The sequence below is a fragment of the Pteropus alecto genome, unplaced genomic scaffold, assembly GCF_000325575.1.
Source record: "Pteropus alecto unplaced genomic scaffold, ASM32557v1 scaffold157, whole genome shotgun sequence".
NCBI lineage: Eukaryota > Metazoa > Chordata > Mammalia > Chiroptera > Pteropodidae > Pteropus > Pteropus alecto.
In genome coordinates this window covers 1,706,228-1,722,677 of record NW_006440626.1, presented here as the reverse complement: position 1 = coordinate 1,722,677, position 16,450 = coordinate 1,706,228, and the positions used below count along the sequence as shown (strand labels likewise).

The 16,450-nt window shown below is 47.1% G+C and overlaps 1 protein-coding gene across 6 annotated transcripts in view; it reads right to left on the bottom strand.

The window, feature by feature from the left end:
* EFCAB6 (EF-hand calcium binding domain 6) overlaps positions 1-16,450 on the bottom strand; it is a 183,415-nt gene that overhangs the window by 94,712 nt on the left and 72,253 nt on the right. For all 6 annotated transcript variants that reach the window (XM_025050627.1, XM_025050628.1, XM_025050632.1 and 3 more), the window contains 2 exons: positions 4,079-4,189; positions 1,999-2,101 (listed from right to left, as the gene is read on the bottom strand). In XM_025050627.1, the coding sequence (XP_024906395.1) occupies positions 1,999-2,101; positions 4,079-4,189 (214 nt within the window). The remainder of the gene's footprint in view (positions 1-1,998; positions 2,102-4,078; positions 4,190-16,450) is intronic.

Here is a 16,450-nt window from a genome sequence, read left to right as displayed (position 1 = left end):
CTACAGATTCATAATCTGAAAGCTAAGTTCTGTACCTTCATTACTCTTTTCCAAGACTGTTTAGGTTATTCTGGGACCTTTGCATTTCCACATGAATATTAAGATTCATTTTTCAATTTCTACAAAAAAAGCCAGCTGGGATACAGAAGCGAGCCGCGCCTGATTTAAGTGTAAGTGACGGGGTCACCGGGTCCCCTCAGAGAGATGGCGGCAACGTGTGGAGGCGGCACGTGCGGTTGCTGGGGAGGGGGCACTTGGAGCGGATTCGCGCAGCCTTCCACAGTGCCGTGTCCCTCTTAGAGCAGGTGAGGGACCCGTTTCCCATAGCTGTCCGTCCTCCGCAGCCAGGCAAGAGGCGCTCCCTGCCGCTCCCGGTCTCTCTCTCTGCTGTCCTCACCCTTCCAGGTCCCAGAAGACGGCCAAGGCCAAGGCAAAGGGCGGCGGCCGGTCCCACTGGGAATCCATGCACCCTGCACCCCTCTGCCACCCGGCGGCCACTGCTGTTCTGTGACACTCCCTAGTGTAAGCTCATCGTCAGCTGGAACTTGGCATTATTCATCCCTGTGGTCAGCCTGCGTGCCCCAGGCGGGCCCCACAGGGGGCAGGCACACAGTCCCTCAGCTACTCCACGCCCTCGACACCTCTGGTTGAATCAGCATTTTGGTCACCATTAAAGCATCTAATATTTAGAGTGGTTCGTGTCATCACAGTCCTCCGTTAACAGAGAGGGAGAGTTCACGACTTTTAATTAAATTAGTTCTTCAATGTATTAATAGGCGCTGACGTGGGTAAACACCTGGAGCCTTCATCTATCATGAAGAGGCGGCCCAGGAGGCCTACGCGCCGGCAGCCGGTTTGAATCCTGGCTCCACCGCCCACCAGCTGAGGGTTAAGCTGGTTACCTAACCCCCACGCTCCCTCTCCTCAGCACGTGGAGTTGAAACTAGAGGATCAAACGAAGTCAGTGAGAGCGTCCACCTCACAGAGGTGTCGAGAGGCCACCGTGACTGAAAACAGGTAAACCACTTATGATAATGCCTAGTACATAGTCAGAGCTCACTCCTGCTGTTCACGCAGAGAGGCCTAAAGATTGATTACAGTGGTGTATGCTGGCGAACGTGTCTCCCTGGGGAAAACAGAACCCCGAACCTCTGAATCAGGCTATGCTCAGAAACCCCAAGCAATGGCACTGTAGAGTGACAGGCGGGAAGCAGGTCTCCAGCACAGAGAGCCAACGCCAAGCCCCCAGTCCGCTGCAGGCTCTGGGCGCCTCCCGGCACCGCCCCCTAGTGGGCAGGCTTTGTGGCAGGCTTTGTTAGACCCACGCTGAGGCCCAAGAACTTCTTTCATAAAAGGACATATCTGAGTCTGAAGGAAAATAATTCACTGTAATACTGGTTATTTATTAGAGATTCAGTTATCAAATGTGCTTAATAAATAACAAACCTGGGAAATGTCACTAGGTATCAAAAATATCTAAATGTTGCTTTCCTAAAATAAGCATTAAAGTGGGACAGAAGCCAAGCTTTGAAAGCAAGTTGCAAATTCGTGAGTTAGCCTCCCTCGGCGGAACCATCAAACAAGTGAACAGGCTATTCTGGAACTGAGAAAATGTCCCCGTTACGGGCTACGAGTTGGTCGCGACCCATAAACTCTGGGTTGAAGGGGGGGGGGCGGGGGGGAGCGGGGCCGACAGGGCTGGATTACTCATTAATTACAGTTAATAAACAGTTAATAAGGACGATTTGCTCCATTCTTAACAACCTTGCCACGCCTTGATCTCAGCTCCAGGCACATAACTTACAGTATTGGAATGAGTTTTATGTCACCTGTCCTGCCAACGAGACCCAACTCTTACAGTCAAATTCCTAGTGTGTAATAGGACCTCAAAAAAAATGTGTGTTGGATGGATGAATGAATGAGCACACGGTTTTATTGGTCTCGTCCTGAGCATGCTAGCACTCTCAGAAACAGGAGTTTTCCACCAGAAAACCTTACGGCATTAAGCGTCAGCAGCACGTTCCTCAGCGATGCGTGATCGTCATGTCTAAATAGCTTTGCGACAATATTTTCCTTGCGAGATTGATTTCGAGAGTTGGCACTACAAAGAGATTAACAGAAAAACAGGAATAAGATTATGTTCTTGAACTTTGTTCTTTCTTAATGCCAAAAAAAAAAAAAAAAAAAAAATCGCCCTCCCAACGAGCATAATAACGTCTTCTTTGTGGATGGCTCTTTTTCCTGAAAGCGTAAGGGTGTGTGCGAGCCCATCCGTCCCCGGGTCAGTGGGACAGCTAACCAGGGAGATGGCATGCATGCAGGCGTCAGGCAGCTCTGCTGGGCCAGCACTCTCCTCTTCCCAAGCCATCTTGCCGGCCTGTGCCTTGGTCTCAGAAAAGACTGGGAAAGACACCGCGGTCAGTGCTGAGACGGTCGCCACCGGCCTGCAGGCACGGCACACCGCAGCGGACTCACCCGCGTGAAACCGAGGGCACGGGTTCCCGGTTTTAAAGCACTGGGGGAACATCGCCTCCTCTCCCCACTGACAATGGCCACGGCCACCTACGTTAGCAGACCCCTCTCCCTTTCTGGCCTCTTGTTTTCATTGCATGTGTGCTCTTGAAGGCCTATGGTCACCCATGCTGGAGGTCAAGGCCAAGTTCACTATGGCCGCTAATCAGAAAGGGGCTGCAGAATCTCCTAATAAAATACTCCCCCTCTCGGTGTCGATTAGACATTGACACTTCCCACTAAATAAAGAATGAGAGTTTGCTGAACCATTCCCAGATTTGGGGGGCAATTTTACCGCTGCATATGTACAGACATCTTAGCTTCTTCGGGTTGTGTGAAAACATATAAACACACACACATACGCCTACCATTACTTTTAAGAAACATATAAAGTAGGCGAACTCCCGAGTCTGTGTTCCTCATGTGACTCGTTGGAACCTGGCTTTTCTAAAGCCCACGAGCACCGGCACAAATGGATGCTCTTTGCAATAATCCTCATCCATCGCTGTACCACTGACGTCAGGCCAGACGGTTCTTTGTTGTGTGTGTATGGGGGGGTGGGATGTTTACCACCATCCCTGGCCTCTGCCCCCTATCGGTAGCATGCCCACCCCAAGTGTGACAACTCAAAACGTCTAGTGACTGCTAAGTGTCCCCAAGATTGCTCCTAGTTGAGAACCACTGTTTTAAAGTAAATAAAACTCACACTTTCATTCTTACAGTCCTGGACGTGCTATCAGATGAGAACACGACTGAGAAAAAGAAGTCTTGTCACGTAAGAAACAAACTCGCAGAGGTGCACCCCAGGAAGTGGAGCCAGGCGGGAGGGGGGCGGAACACTAGGCAGTCCATCGAATACTCACCTGTGCCCGAGACAGGGGCTGGACCCAGTGAGACGGGTATGAACTCTGTGGTATATTTTCCTTTGCAACAGAGCACAGTGCTTTCCACGGACATGCCGGGATTATAAAGCCGTTTTTTCCCCCACTTTAAGATTTATATGGGGCAACGGATACAGGATGCACATCAGCATAAACAACATACTTCTTAGAGCAAAAGCCTCAATTCTAACATGTCATACTATTAAGTACTTTTTCACATTTGGGGGCCCCCAGCACAGTGTATGCGATCACGTAAATCTGAGGTTACGACAGACGTTAGAAGGAAAATAGAAATGACGGCTCTCGAATAACGCCTGGCGAACACTCGCCTACACACAACCTCACGGGAACCCACGCAAAGCTCGGGGGGGACCCCTGCCGTGCAGGGTCTGGGTCATCCAGAGGATCTGGGCCCCGGTCCCGCCTCTGCTGCGCACGTACGAGCTAGAGAGCGCCCCTCGGGGTCTTATTTTTTCATCTTGAAGTTGGAATGATAATTATCCCTACCTTATAGTTTCAGGCAATTCTGAACAAGAAAAATATATGGGAAATAACATAAAACTGCAAATCGCTCTGGGAAAGTTTATAATTATTCGATGCAGACTAATTCGTCATTCGTAAATAAAGAATTCGGGTATTTACTATGATACGTGTGACTGAAGTCTGGTTTTTTTTTTTTTACGTACCTATTTTTTTTGGTCAGGGGAATTGTACGGTTAACTTCCAACCGCTTAGGCTCGTACAGCAATTTTAGAAACTGCTTCCAATTGACTTTCCTGGTGGTCTTCAGTCCAAATCTGGATTTTAAAAAAATATATTATTTTAAACATAATTTCTTTAACGTTGCCTGGATGACATGCTCAATACTGAATTGACAATGGCGGCGATGAATTCACATAGTTTCAAAGGTAAGGTAAACAAAATCACTTAGTAAAATGGTACCACAAACTGATTTTTCAAAAGCGAGGAAAACACAGACTGATTATACATCTCCATGTCTCTATCTTCCGTTATGAGGAGCCTACACGGAAGGCAGGGACAAAGGGATTTGATTCAAGTTCTCATGTCCATGAAATAATTCTTTCAAATTCATTACGGGGTAGGCAGAATAAAAGCCCTCGGGGTGTCCACATCCTAATCCTTGGGACCCGTGACTATGGGACCTCATGTGGCAAAAAAGGACTTTGCAGAAGTGATTAAGGGTGTGGACCCTGAGACAGGAGAGCCGCCTGGGCTGTCCAGGTGGGCCCAAACTAATCACAGAAATTCTTAAAATAGGACAATTTCTCCAGCTGCCGCCAGTGAAAGACGAGCTAACAGGAGAAGAGCCAAAGCATGGGACACTGGCCGCCTTGAAAGTGTAGGAAGCGGCCACGAGCCAGTGCGGGCAGAAACGCGGGCCGCCTCTGGGAGCTGGAAAAGGCAAGAAATGGGTTCTCCTCCGGAGCCTCTGGAAGGAACGCGGCCCTGGTGACCCCTTGGTTTTGGTCCGGTGAGACCCTTGCTGGGCTTGTAACCTACAGAACTTGAGGAGGATGCGTTCGTGTCATTTTAAGCCACTAGGCTTGTGGTAGTCGTCATGACAGCAATCGAAAAATAGTGCAGATTGAAAATCTTAGCAAGAATAAGTAATTGGAAAATTGTTCATAAATCAATTGCCAAAGTTAATTCTGTCCCGTGACTCAGGGCCCAATAACTTTGGAATTACAAGATGCCAGTGGAGCAACCTGATGTGAGCATCGGCTGGGATTCTGGGGGACCGAGGTGCAATTCTGTGCTCCTTCACGCCTTACCCACGTGACCTCAGACAAATGGCTTACTATTCTGATTCTGTTTTCTCGTCCGTAAAATGGGAGTAACGAGATCTACTGGGAGGGTTGCTATAAGGATTAGAGCTAATAGACTTTTAAAAAAAGAAAAACAAAACCCAAAAGACCCTTCTGCAGTACCAGTCACCAGCAAGTGCTGAATCACATCCCCTTCCCTGCTGTCCTACGTTCCTTGCACTGAGCATCGTCCCTGCTTCCATAACAGGGCTGCGAAAGGAGTTTGGGCTGAAATCCTTAAACAACAGATATGAGAGGCCAAAGTGGCCACGAGACAAACTGCCCTGTTTTGATTGTTAAAAACTAGTGGTTAAGGGAGAACTGGTTTCGTGTGGTTCAGATGCGGGCCATGTGAGAGAGAGCAAGCGTGCGTGTGCACACTCACAAACACACGGGGTCATCTCAGTGTCTGGCCAATGAGGAATGAACGGACCTTAACAGAGAAGGTTTTCCTTCTCTAGTCCCGGATTCCCAGGAGCTGAGGAAAGAACAAGCGGTCAGCCGACATGGAGACGCATTCGCCCGCAAGCAGGAACAGTGGACGTGCAGTGTGAATGTGGAACCCAAACACCCCGCCTCAGACACCGGGTAGGCCCAGAGATGCTGTTTCCAGCTCACGGCAGCGCCAGACAAATAAGAATTTTCACGACCTCCTTTCTTTCCTCCCTCCGTGACTCCAATTCCTAGAGGAGTCTGAAATTGAGTTCGCGAAATGCAAAGGGGAAGCAAATTGCAAAGTGGTGAGAGGAAGAAGCAGCCATCTGTGCCCCCTTTATTCTTGCCTACAACAGGTTCCAACCTGGGTGACGGAACACGAGCCACATGTCAGTCAGTCCACTGTCTTTGACTACTCGGTGAGACTGGCCATTGCCATTACTAATCCAAGACAAACCAGAAAAATTAAGAACCAGAAAAATTACTAATCCAAGACAAACCAGAAAAATTAAGATCTGTTTTTATCCAGGGGCAAAAGAACTAATCCAGCTGAGCAATTTTAAGGGACTATGGGAATCGAAGTGAAGTTTCTTTAAGATTGCGGCCCACAAGCCTCAGCAGCCTAACTTAGGTAACGCACGCGCCCGCCCGTCCAGCTACCCACCCACTCGCACCCGCCCATCCAGCTACCCACCCACTCGCACCTCATTATAAGGTGCCAAGCTATCGTCTTCTTTCACTGGAATTTCTGTGCTCACCTCCTCAGTGGTCTCCTTGTACTTACTCTCGCTGTCCTCCAATATGTTTTCAAACTTTAACCAGCCTGCTCTTTTTGAAATGCAAATGTGATCAGATTACTCTCTTGCTTAAAATCTGTCTTTGACTCCCCACGGCTCTTAGGATAAAAACCGAAACCGGTCTGCAACTCACAGCCAGCGCAGTGGGCTCCACTCGCATCTCTGGTCGCATCCTGCATCACGCTGCCGCTTGCTCTCTGAGCTCCGGTCACACTGGTCCCTCAGTTCTTTGAAAGGAGAAGGCTCTTTCTTGTTCTAGCTCCTTTACACTACTGCTTCCTTCGCCAGCTGCCACAGTCCCCGCCATTACCTACTTCCCAGACTTTATGTAGCTAATTCTACTCCTCTTTCGGGTCTCAATTTAATCACGACTTTCTCAAGGAACCCTTCCCTGACTTCCATAGCCAGGGCCATTTGTCCTATTAGCCTGGCTCATAGCCCTATGTCTCATTCCCTTATACCATTTATCACTAAGTATTAATATTATTAGCAGTTAACAGTTGTATAGCACTTTGATTATAACTATGATTACAGCAGCTAATGCTTGATAGATGATAATTACTTCTACTTCCGCTGTTAGCACCATGTACGTGGTCGAGAGAGATTGATTGGTTAATTGATTTTGTTAGGCATACAAGGCAACATCTAATAAATAGATTGTGGCAGTGGTTTGATGCAGTTATTCGCGTACAAAACCAATTTTCATCTTTCATACTCTGTCATTCTTCCCCAAACTTTGCCTACTATTTTGACACAATTTGTTAATGCTATATATCTTCACCTTAAATTTCAGTTAGAAATTAATTTTCTACAATGGAAATACTGTGACTACTATTAAAAACAGAATCAGCTTCGATATATTATGTTTAGGAAATTGCCTTGTTCTTTGGACAAAATATCAAACTAGATCTTCATTCCTTACCATATGTAAAATAAATTCCAAATAGATTAAAAAGTTAAATGTGAAAACTAGAACCATTAGAAAAATAGAAGAAAATCTAGGTAAATACTCATATGATATCTGAATAATAGATTTTTAAGCAAGATTTAAGAGAAGCAATCACAAACTTATCTATTTACATTAAAATACAAGATTTCTGTATACCAGAAATATTAAAACAAAGTTACAAAGTTGTCTATCATATATACGCATGATAAATCGTTAATATTCTTAAAACACAAAATGTTTATACAATTAAATATGAAACTACTGACACCTGACTTCCGCTTCCATTAATGGTGCAGTGGGACCCTACTGGGCCGACCCTCCTGCAGATGATCCCAGTAAACTCTGGGCGCAAGACCCGAAAGCACTACGGAGCGAGCTGGGGCGGATGCAGGCTGTGGGGAGTCCGGGCTGAGAGAAGCGGCGCTGACAGGTGTCCCTCGACGCCGCCGGCCTGGGGCATGGCAGCGGGAAGGGTGGCAAAGGCACCAGTTCCAAAAAAGGAGCCTTCACGGCCTGGGCAACTAGAAGGTCAAACTCAGATAAACCATGACCCCTGGTTTGAAGGAGGAAATCCTAGACGAGAAAGAGCCAGACAGAGATCCCCGAATTCTGTCCCACTGCATTCCCGAATCTTACAGGACCAGAACCTACCCACGATAGCTTCGCTAAACACAAAAGATCTGAACTCAGACAGAGCTGCCACGTAAGAAACAGGGTATGCAGTTTGAGTCCAACCGAGGTAACTATCTACTAAAGCAAAAGAAACAACATTTATTGAAAAAAAGAATTTAGAATCTCCACAAGTTAACACTCAAAATGTCAAAGACAGAATCTAAAATTACAGGACATATGTAAAACCAGGAAAATGGAACCATCCAATACGAAGAACACAGAATATACATATATTTACAAAATGAATAGAGCTTCGAAGACATAATACCGGGCAGTCTGACATACATGTAATTGAAGTCACAGAAGTAGAGGAAAAAATGGGGCAGAAAAAAAATGTTGTAGAAGTAAAGGCCAAAATTTCTCCCAATTAATTAAATATACACATTTATAGATTTAAAATGCTGAACAAACAGCAAGCGGGACATGCCCGAGAAAGGCCACGGCAACGCACGTCGCAGTTACAGAGCTGAAAGTCAGAGTCAAAGGGTCCGTCTTGAACGCGACAAGAAGAAAAGTACATTCCATACAGGAGGACGACAATTTAACCGATGACTTCGCCTCCAGAGCGATGGGTCCCGAAGGAGTGGGACGACGTAATGAAACGCTGCAAGCAACAGCAAAGTGACCCAAGAAGTTTTTATCTAAGAAAACAGCATTCAAAAACGAAGGAGAAATAAAGACCTTTCTCAATTAAAGAAAACTAAAGGGACCCGTCTTTAGCACAGCTACACCTCAGCGAAGAAAGGTCTTCAGGTGAAGGGAAAGGAGAGTAGATAGAGACCTCGGCTCCTCAGAAAAGAATGGAGAGAGTATCAAAAATGGTAAGTATCTGAAAAACACAAAAGGCCATTTTTTTTTGCTTTTTTTCTCAGCATCTTTATAGATTACTTAAAGTAAAAATAACATTGTCTTGTGGAGTTTATAACATAGGTAGATGCAATGCTGCATTGTAAAGGACATGGGGGACGGGATAAAGACCTATATGCTTACATAGGTTCTACGTTTTATGAGAAGCAGGACAGTGTTAACTGTATGCAGACTGGGAACGGTTAAGGATATATATATATACTAATCCCCAGAATCACCATTAAAGATTTAGCAAAGAAGTATAGCTAAAAAGACTATAAGAAAGTTAAAGTGGAATTCTAAAAGAATATTCGAAGAATCTAAAAAGACGGCTGGAGAAAACAAAGAAACAAAGGAAAACCATACACAGGAAAAATGCGAGACCCAAACCCAAAAATATCTATAATTACTTTAAATATTAATGGACTAAAGCACTTCGATTAAAAGGTAGAGATTAGCAGAATGGGTTTTTTTAAAAGCAGGATCTAAATTCGTGCCGTCATAAAAAAGATATTTAATTTAAAGACTCAGATAGGTTGAAAGTAAAAGGACATTAAATTAAAAGATATTTAATTTAAAGACACGGATAGGTTGAAAGTAAAAGGCCATAGGATCAAGGCCAACATCAGCAGTGACAAATCATATTGAGCTAACTGTGCAGCTACGGTGATCGAGTGTGGTATTGATCTCGGAATAGACCTATAGCTTACTGGAAGAGACTACAATCTAGGGATAAATACGCCCACACTTATGGTCAATTGATTTTTGACAATGATGCAAACTAAGTCATTGAGGAAATGACAACATTTTCAACAAATGGTGATGGGACGACTGGACATCTCTACAGAAACAGCATGAACCTTGACCCTTACCTCACACCACACACAAAAATTAACTAGAAATGGACCTAAATGTAAGAGCTAAACTTATTAAACTGCTAGAAGAAAATATAGGATAAAATTCTTATGATGCTGGGTTAAGCGAAGGTTTCTGTAAATGTAGCACCCCCCAAAAATCACCTATAACATTTTTTAAATGAATAAAATGGACTTCATCAAAATAAAAAACTTTTGTACTTTGAAAGACACATTTAAAAAATGAAAAAAATCACACAATGCAACATATATATGCCTTACTGCTGAATTGTACACCCGAAACTTACTGGATTTCCTTAACACACATTTAAAAAATGAAAAAAATCACACAATGCAATATATATATATATGACTTACTATTGAATTGTGCACCTGACACTTACTGGATTTCCTTAACTAATGTCACTATAATAAAAATAAATTTAAAAAACATAAAAATGAAAAAAAAAAAAAAACGCAAGCCACACAGAGAGAAAATATCTGAAAAATACTTATCTGACAAAGAGCTCATATCCAATATATATATAAAGAACTCTTACAAAGCAAAAATAGGAAAACAAACAATCTCATAAAAAAACAAATGAAAGATTTATGCAGATACTTAACAAAAGAAGATATACTGAGAGCCAATAATCATATGAAAAGAGCCTCAATGTGATTAATCACCAGGAAAATGCAAATTAAAAGCAGAGTGAGATATCTGTAGGTACCAGAGACCTTCTAAGATTAGGAAGCCTGGCAATGCTGCTGAGGATGTGGAGCACCTGGGATTCCTACATGCTGCTGGCCGATTATTAAAGGTGCAGCCACTTCAGAGGGCAGTTTGACAGAGTCTTATATATTTAACCAGACGCCTATCATATGATCCAGCAATGTTACCGCTAGGTATTTACCCAAAGAAATGAAAACGTTTGTCCACTCAAAGACTTGTACGTCGGTGTTCACAAAAGTATCTTCCCTAACAACCCCAGACTGAAAACAACTCAAATGTCTACGAAATTGTGGCATGCCGATACTACACCATACTACTCGGCCATCGCAATAAATGGGATGTGGAGCTGTGCAAGACAGGATGGCTCTTAAAATCAGGGTAAGTGAAAATCGTCAGATGCAAAAGACTACACACTGTGCGATTCCATCTACGAGAACTCCTGGACAAGGCAAAACTAAATGACAGCGACAGAGAGCAACAGTGGCTGGGACGAGGGTCCGGGGAGGGAGGCATTGGTTATGAAGGGCGAGAGTAACATTTTAGGGTCACAGAAGTGTTCTATACACCAACTACGGTAGTGGGTGCGTAAATACACACAACTGCAAAATCTCATTAAACTACAGGCTTAAGAATTTTACTTTGTGGAACTTACACTGGGGTAAAATTTTTTTAAAATATAGAAAATGGTCAAAGGACCTGAATAAAAAATTGTTCGTGGAGGAAGTACATATAATTTTGAACAAGACAACTGTGCACCCTCAATAGCACTCCAGGACATGCAAATCACAGTGACAAACTATGCTTTCGCTGATCAAATTAGCAAGAATTTAAAATGGCGATGTTAAGTGCTGGTAGAAGAACTCTCATGAACTCCCTTTTAGGAGTAAATTAGCGCCCTTCTGGAGGACATTTATGCATTATGTAATGCAAACCTCAGAAGTGTTCAAATCCTTTGACTTAAGGGTTGACAAAACATTATGCGACCATTAAAAATTAATTTCAAGGGGTTTTTAACATAAAAAATACTCTTGATATCATCTTCAGTGAGAAAAACAAGACATAATTTATGCCTTACCTGGTCTCAAGTATGTTAAGTATGTACAGAGTATGCGTACACACACATACAAAGAAAATCTGGAAGGAACTTTACCAAAATATTAAGAACGGCTGTCTCTGGCTATCGCAATTTTGGGTAAACAACTTTTTTCCTCATGGTTTCCCCTATATTCCAGTTTGAGCCTGTATGGCTTTTACAACCAACAGGAATAAACACATGGATACAAATAATTTTCGTAAAATCAGCACAAACTTTGCTAGAAATCACATGAGTAACCATTATCCAAAGTCATAAAGGCATAGCTGATTTTTTAACTATTAAAAATGCCCTAGTGACACCTGATATTGTCTCTCAGGCAGGTGTCCCTCTGGGTTCTGATGCTGGGGGCCCAATGTCATTTCCGATCCATTCCCTCCCAACCACGAATCCAGGTGGAGACTTTAGCGGCATGTGACTCCACCCATGGGGAAGGACTTTGTCACACTGTTCCAAAAGTGTCAAATCCATCCAACAAATGGGTGCTGTCAGAGGAGGCAGCCAAGAGAAACAGGGGCCAAGAGAGAGATGAATCACGTGAGCCACAGGGACCAACAAGGCTCGGCCAGGGGCAGCGGCGTCTGAGCTGGAGGTGGGCGGAGCCGCAACGGGGTGGATGGCGAGGAAAGGAGGCGAGAGGAAGGTGTGACGCGGGGGAGAAATGAACACCCTCATCGGTCCACTCTTCCTTCTCTCTCTGATCCTAAATGCTAATATCCCCCATCTCGCTTCTCTCCCCTACCCATGTGCGCTCTGCTGGCAGCCCCCTCCGTGCTGCGGGCCTGAGGAACCATCCCCATTGAGCTGCACGCTGCCTGTGACCCATATTTCCATTTCTAGCCTGGACTCCTCTCCTGAGCTTCCAACAGCCTACTCTGACATCAATATTCCAATTCCTAACAGGCATCTCGAACTTAACACATCCGGGATTAAACCCTTGATTTCTGTCCTCTAATCCAAGAATCCCCAACCCCTGGGCTGTGGACAGGTACTGGTCTGTGGCCTGTTAGGAACCGGGCCGCATAGCAGGAGGTGAGCGGTGGGCAAGCGAGCGAAGCTCCATCTGAATTCGCAGCCGCTCCCCAGCACCAGCATCACCGCATCAGCTCCGCCTCAGATCGTCAGGCTTTAGGGTCTCATAGAAGCACCGGGCCCTGGTGCCGGAAAGGTTGGGGACCGCTGGTGATATCAGTTCTCCTCCTCAGCCCCCATCTACAAATATACAAGTTTCCTTGAGGGCCTTTACCTGGTTCAGTTGGCCTGGAGTGGTCTTCCTCTCACGACGAGCACGTGATGGGTGCTCTAGGTCTGCCTGACACAGCAGCCTGGGAAGGTGCTGGCCTGACCCAAGTACATAGTGTAGGGGCTCAGGAAGTTTTGCGCAGGTAAAAAAGGGAAAAAGAACCTGGGGCCTCTCAAGCCTCCGTCAGCGCTCCGCTGCCCACATCCGAGCTGGGCTCGCTTCCCGGACGAGTGACCCCAGCCCACCTCCCTCCTCGCCAGCCAGAAGTGCTCACTCTCTCCTCTGCTCCCACAACCATGTGTCCGTCTCACCAGCTTGCCACGGTGTGGGCGGAATGGAGGCTGGTGGAGGCGACAGATGTAGCCCAAGCGGGCTTCGCAGTGGGCCGAGTGGGATTACCACCTCCTCCTGCAGCGGACTTCTCCAAGCTCAAAGTATATAATCTTAGTTACTGCAGAACCCTCGCGTTGGCTCTCTGACCCACGGAACAAGGCCCTGATGGCAGGAAGGGCCAAGCAGAAGACCCAACCCTTCACAAAGGGGTAAACAAAAAGTCACAACCACTTCCCTGGGGTGAACGCAGAGACTGGTGCCATCGCCAAAGAATGAAAAGATGAGGGGACAGGAAAGGGGTTGACTCGACCGCATTCCCATTTAAATCGCCTGTCTGCCAGTGCAAAAGCTGCTGGGGTATTTCAAAATGATCATGGATGCCAATCACACATGCAGATCGACAGCCCCTGGCGGGGGTCTGCAGCTATAGACAGAACAAAGGCTACATTTTCAATCCTATCAGCGAAGTTTCCCTTTATGTGGCAGGGAGGTCAGCGCGCCCTCATCTCCCGGCTACGCCAACTCACCTGCTTCCTCCACAGTGAAATATGCAGGAGCTCTGACCACGCCTTTCCCGGAGGGTCCGGCAGGTATCTATACAGCAGCTGTGCCTTGTCCCGGCGGGCGTCACCCACCGCACTGGCCCCTTGCACTGACATATTAACTGAATCCAGTAAGAACGAAGAACCGAGTAACCCAGAGGCCTCAGGAAGACCTGTGTTTCAGAGGAGAGGAGATCAACCCCATGGAAGTTTAGGGTGCTGCCATCTTGCTAAGGTTTCCAGGGACGTAGAGGTCTGAGGCACGTGGGAATAGTCCCTCCAAAGTGAAAGACAAGCTGTTACGCCTGTGCCACCCGCCACAAAGAAAGACACACATACTTGAAGGCTGGCTCTGGATTCTGGAACCAATTTTGTTCTGCTGTTCTGATCCAGTTTTGGATAACCCATAGGTTTACAGTTTTGAGTGGGGGATAGAGCAAGAAAAGCAGTTGCAGGAGGCCCAGGCTACAGTGCGAGCTGTCTCACCACAGAAAATCGGCACAGGGCATTTACAACCCACATCAGTGCCCACGGCAGGCGTCCACGGTGGATGAGCGGGAGGAAGGCCGACCCGTGCCTGAGCTTGTGTCAGCCACGTTCCCCAGGCGTGACTGCTGCTTGTTCACGGGCTTCCGTACACATGGTCACAGAGGCAGGCCCGAAGGCTGGGCATTGGTTTGAAAACATGGATTTCTTGTCACTAAAACTGAGCTGGAATTATCCAGCCCGCCAGCAGCAGAGGCCAATGCTGAGTCCCCATGTGGCCCCTTCTCCAGGTGGGCTTCCCAATCACCTGGCAAAGATCACACTAGACGCCTTTCATCATGGAGGGGGCAGTGACAGTCCAGATATCAATTTGCTTTCTCTGCCTGAAATGCTTCTGTCATTACCAACAGTTGTGGACCTCCAGGATGCTTTATCTGTCACCATGATGTCCTGATGAGCACAGCATTTAACCAAGGGACTCATTCGATCATGGTGAAGGTGTAGCAATGGCCTCAGATCCACGGAATTCACTTGTCTTACCACATACCCCATCACCAGAGCCGACTTGAATGGCTGGGTGCCTTGCCGGTGACTCAACTACAGAGGCAGCTGAGAGAAAACATCCCGTGGGGTTAGGGTGCCATTCCACAGGATGCGTTCGAAGCCTTCAGCCAGGTGCGGGAGCCGATCAAGAGATGACCACAGAGAGCCGAGATCACGTGAAAGTGAAGGCCGGGTGCCCCACCCGGCGAGCAATGCTTCCCAGCTAAGATGCTGGCCGAGACAGTAAGGGGGACACGGAATGGATGTTGGAAGGAGGATGCTGTAATGATCAGCTCAGGTCACGTGACCAGTAACAATAATGCGAACGTCAGCAGCCCTTCTGTCCGCTGTTTGTCTTTCTGTTCCCTTCACTGCCTTACGTGACAGGCACTGACGTAGCTAGCGTTTTAGGTTTCAGGTGGGAGGCAGGGCTTTGAGCTGCTCCTGTTGGGGGGATACAAGGCTTCCACCCCTGCAGAGGAGAAGGGCCTTCCGTCCTCCAAGGCTGCTGAGATCCAAAATGATAGACTGCACCCAGGAGTCTTCGTTTGCCCACCCAGATCCATCCTTCGCCTTTGTCTACTCTGCATGGCGCCCTGGTGGGTGGCTTCAACTGACCCCTTGCACCCCTGGCTTTCAGCTGGGTTGGCCAGTGGGAGGCGCCAGCGGGAGGCTGGAAGGGGTGAGGGGTGAGGAGGTGGGCCAGCTATTCCCTGGTTCCCACCGCTGGGCCGTTGTGTGCCCACGGCCTCACTCTCTGCTCCCAGGAGACCCTCTCCTTCGGCTGTGGTGCTTGTTCGGAAACTGCTCCTTATCCCCCCCGGGCCAGTGGGAGGCGCCAGCGGGAGGCTGGAAGGGGCGAGGGGCGAGGAGGTGGGCCAGCTGTTCTCCGGCTCCCTCCCGCTGGGCCGCTGTGTGCCCACGGCCTCACTATCTGCTCTCAGGAGACCCTCTCCTTCGGCTGTGGTGCTTGTTCAGAAACTGCTCCTTATCCACCCCCTCAGGCCTAGGAGAGATAATGGCTTCCCCATCTACTGACTGTGCTTAATCCTGCCCTCACTTCAATAAACTCGCGTGCCCTCTGCTTGCTGCCTGGACCCTGGCCAACGTGAGTCCAGATTAAGAAGGTGACAGGCGGAGACAGAACAGCTCCCTCGGCGCACAGCCTCCCTCGCGTGCCCCTCTGAGGCCCGTCCTCCTACCCCCAGTCCTGGCCATTTCTGAGCTCCCCACCATTGCCATTGTTTCGCCATTTCCAGAATGGCAAAGAAAAGGAAGAGATCTTAGACACGTGGTTAAACAGGTCTGGGCGATAATCGAAAATACATCCCAGGGTAGTGCCATTTCACCACATGGAATTTGAGCGAGATGGCTTGTGTTTTCTGTTTGCGTAGCTTCTGCCAGGCTGCTCACGCTTCCAGCACGGACGGGAAGATCCTCAGCAGGAGGTGTTCCAGGGTGAAGTCCTGCTCGCGTGATGAAGCACAGTCTGGTGAGCATGCAAGTCATAGCACGTCGAGACAGTGTTTATTCCATCCTCTCGACTCCTCTTGAAACCTCATTCTTCATATTTAAACACTGGTGTTATTTTTAACAGATCTCTTTTGTGTAAAAGACTAGACGACACTGAACAGCACAGCATGTTAGTAATAAAGGTCAGGTTAGCTGTTCAGTGAACGTCTGTGATTACATTAAAATATACGTAT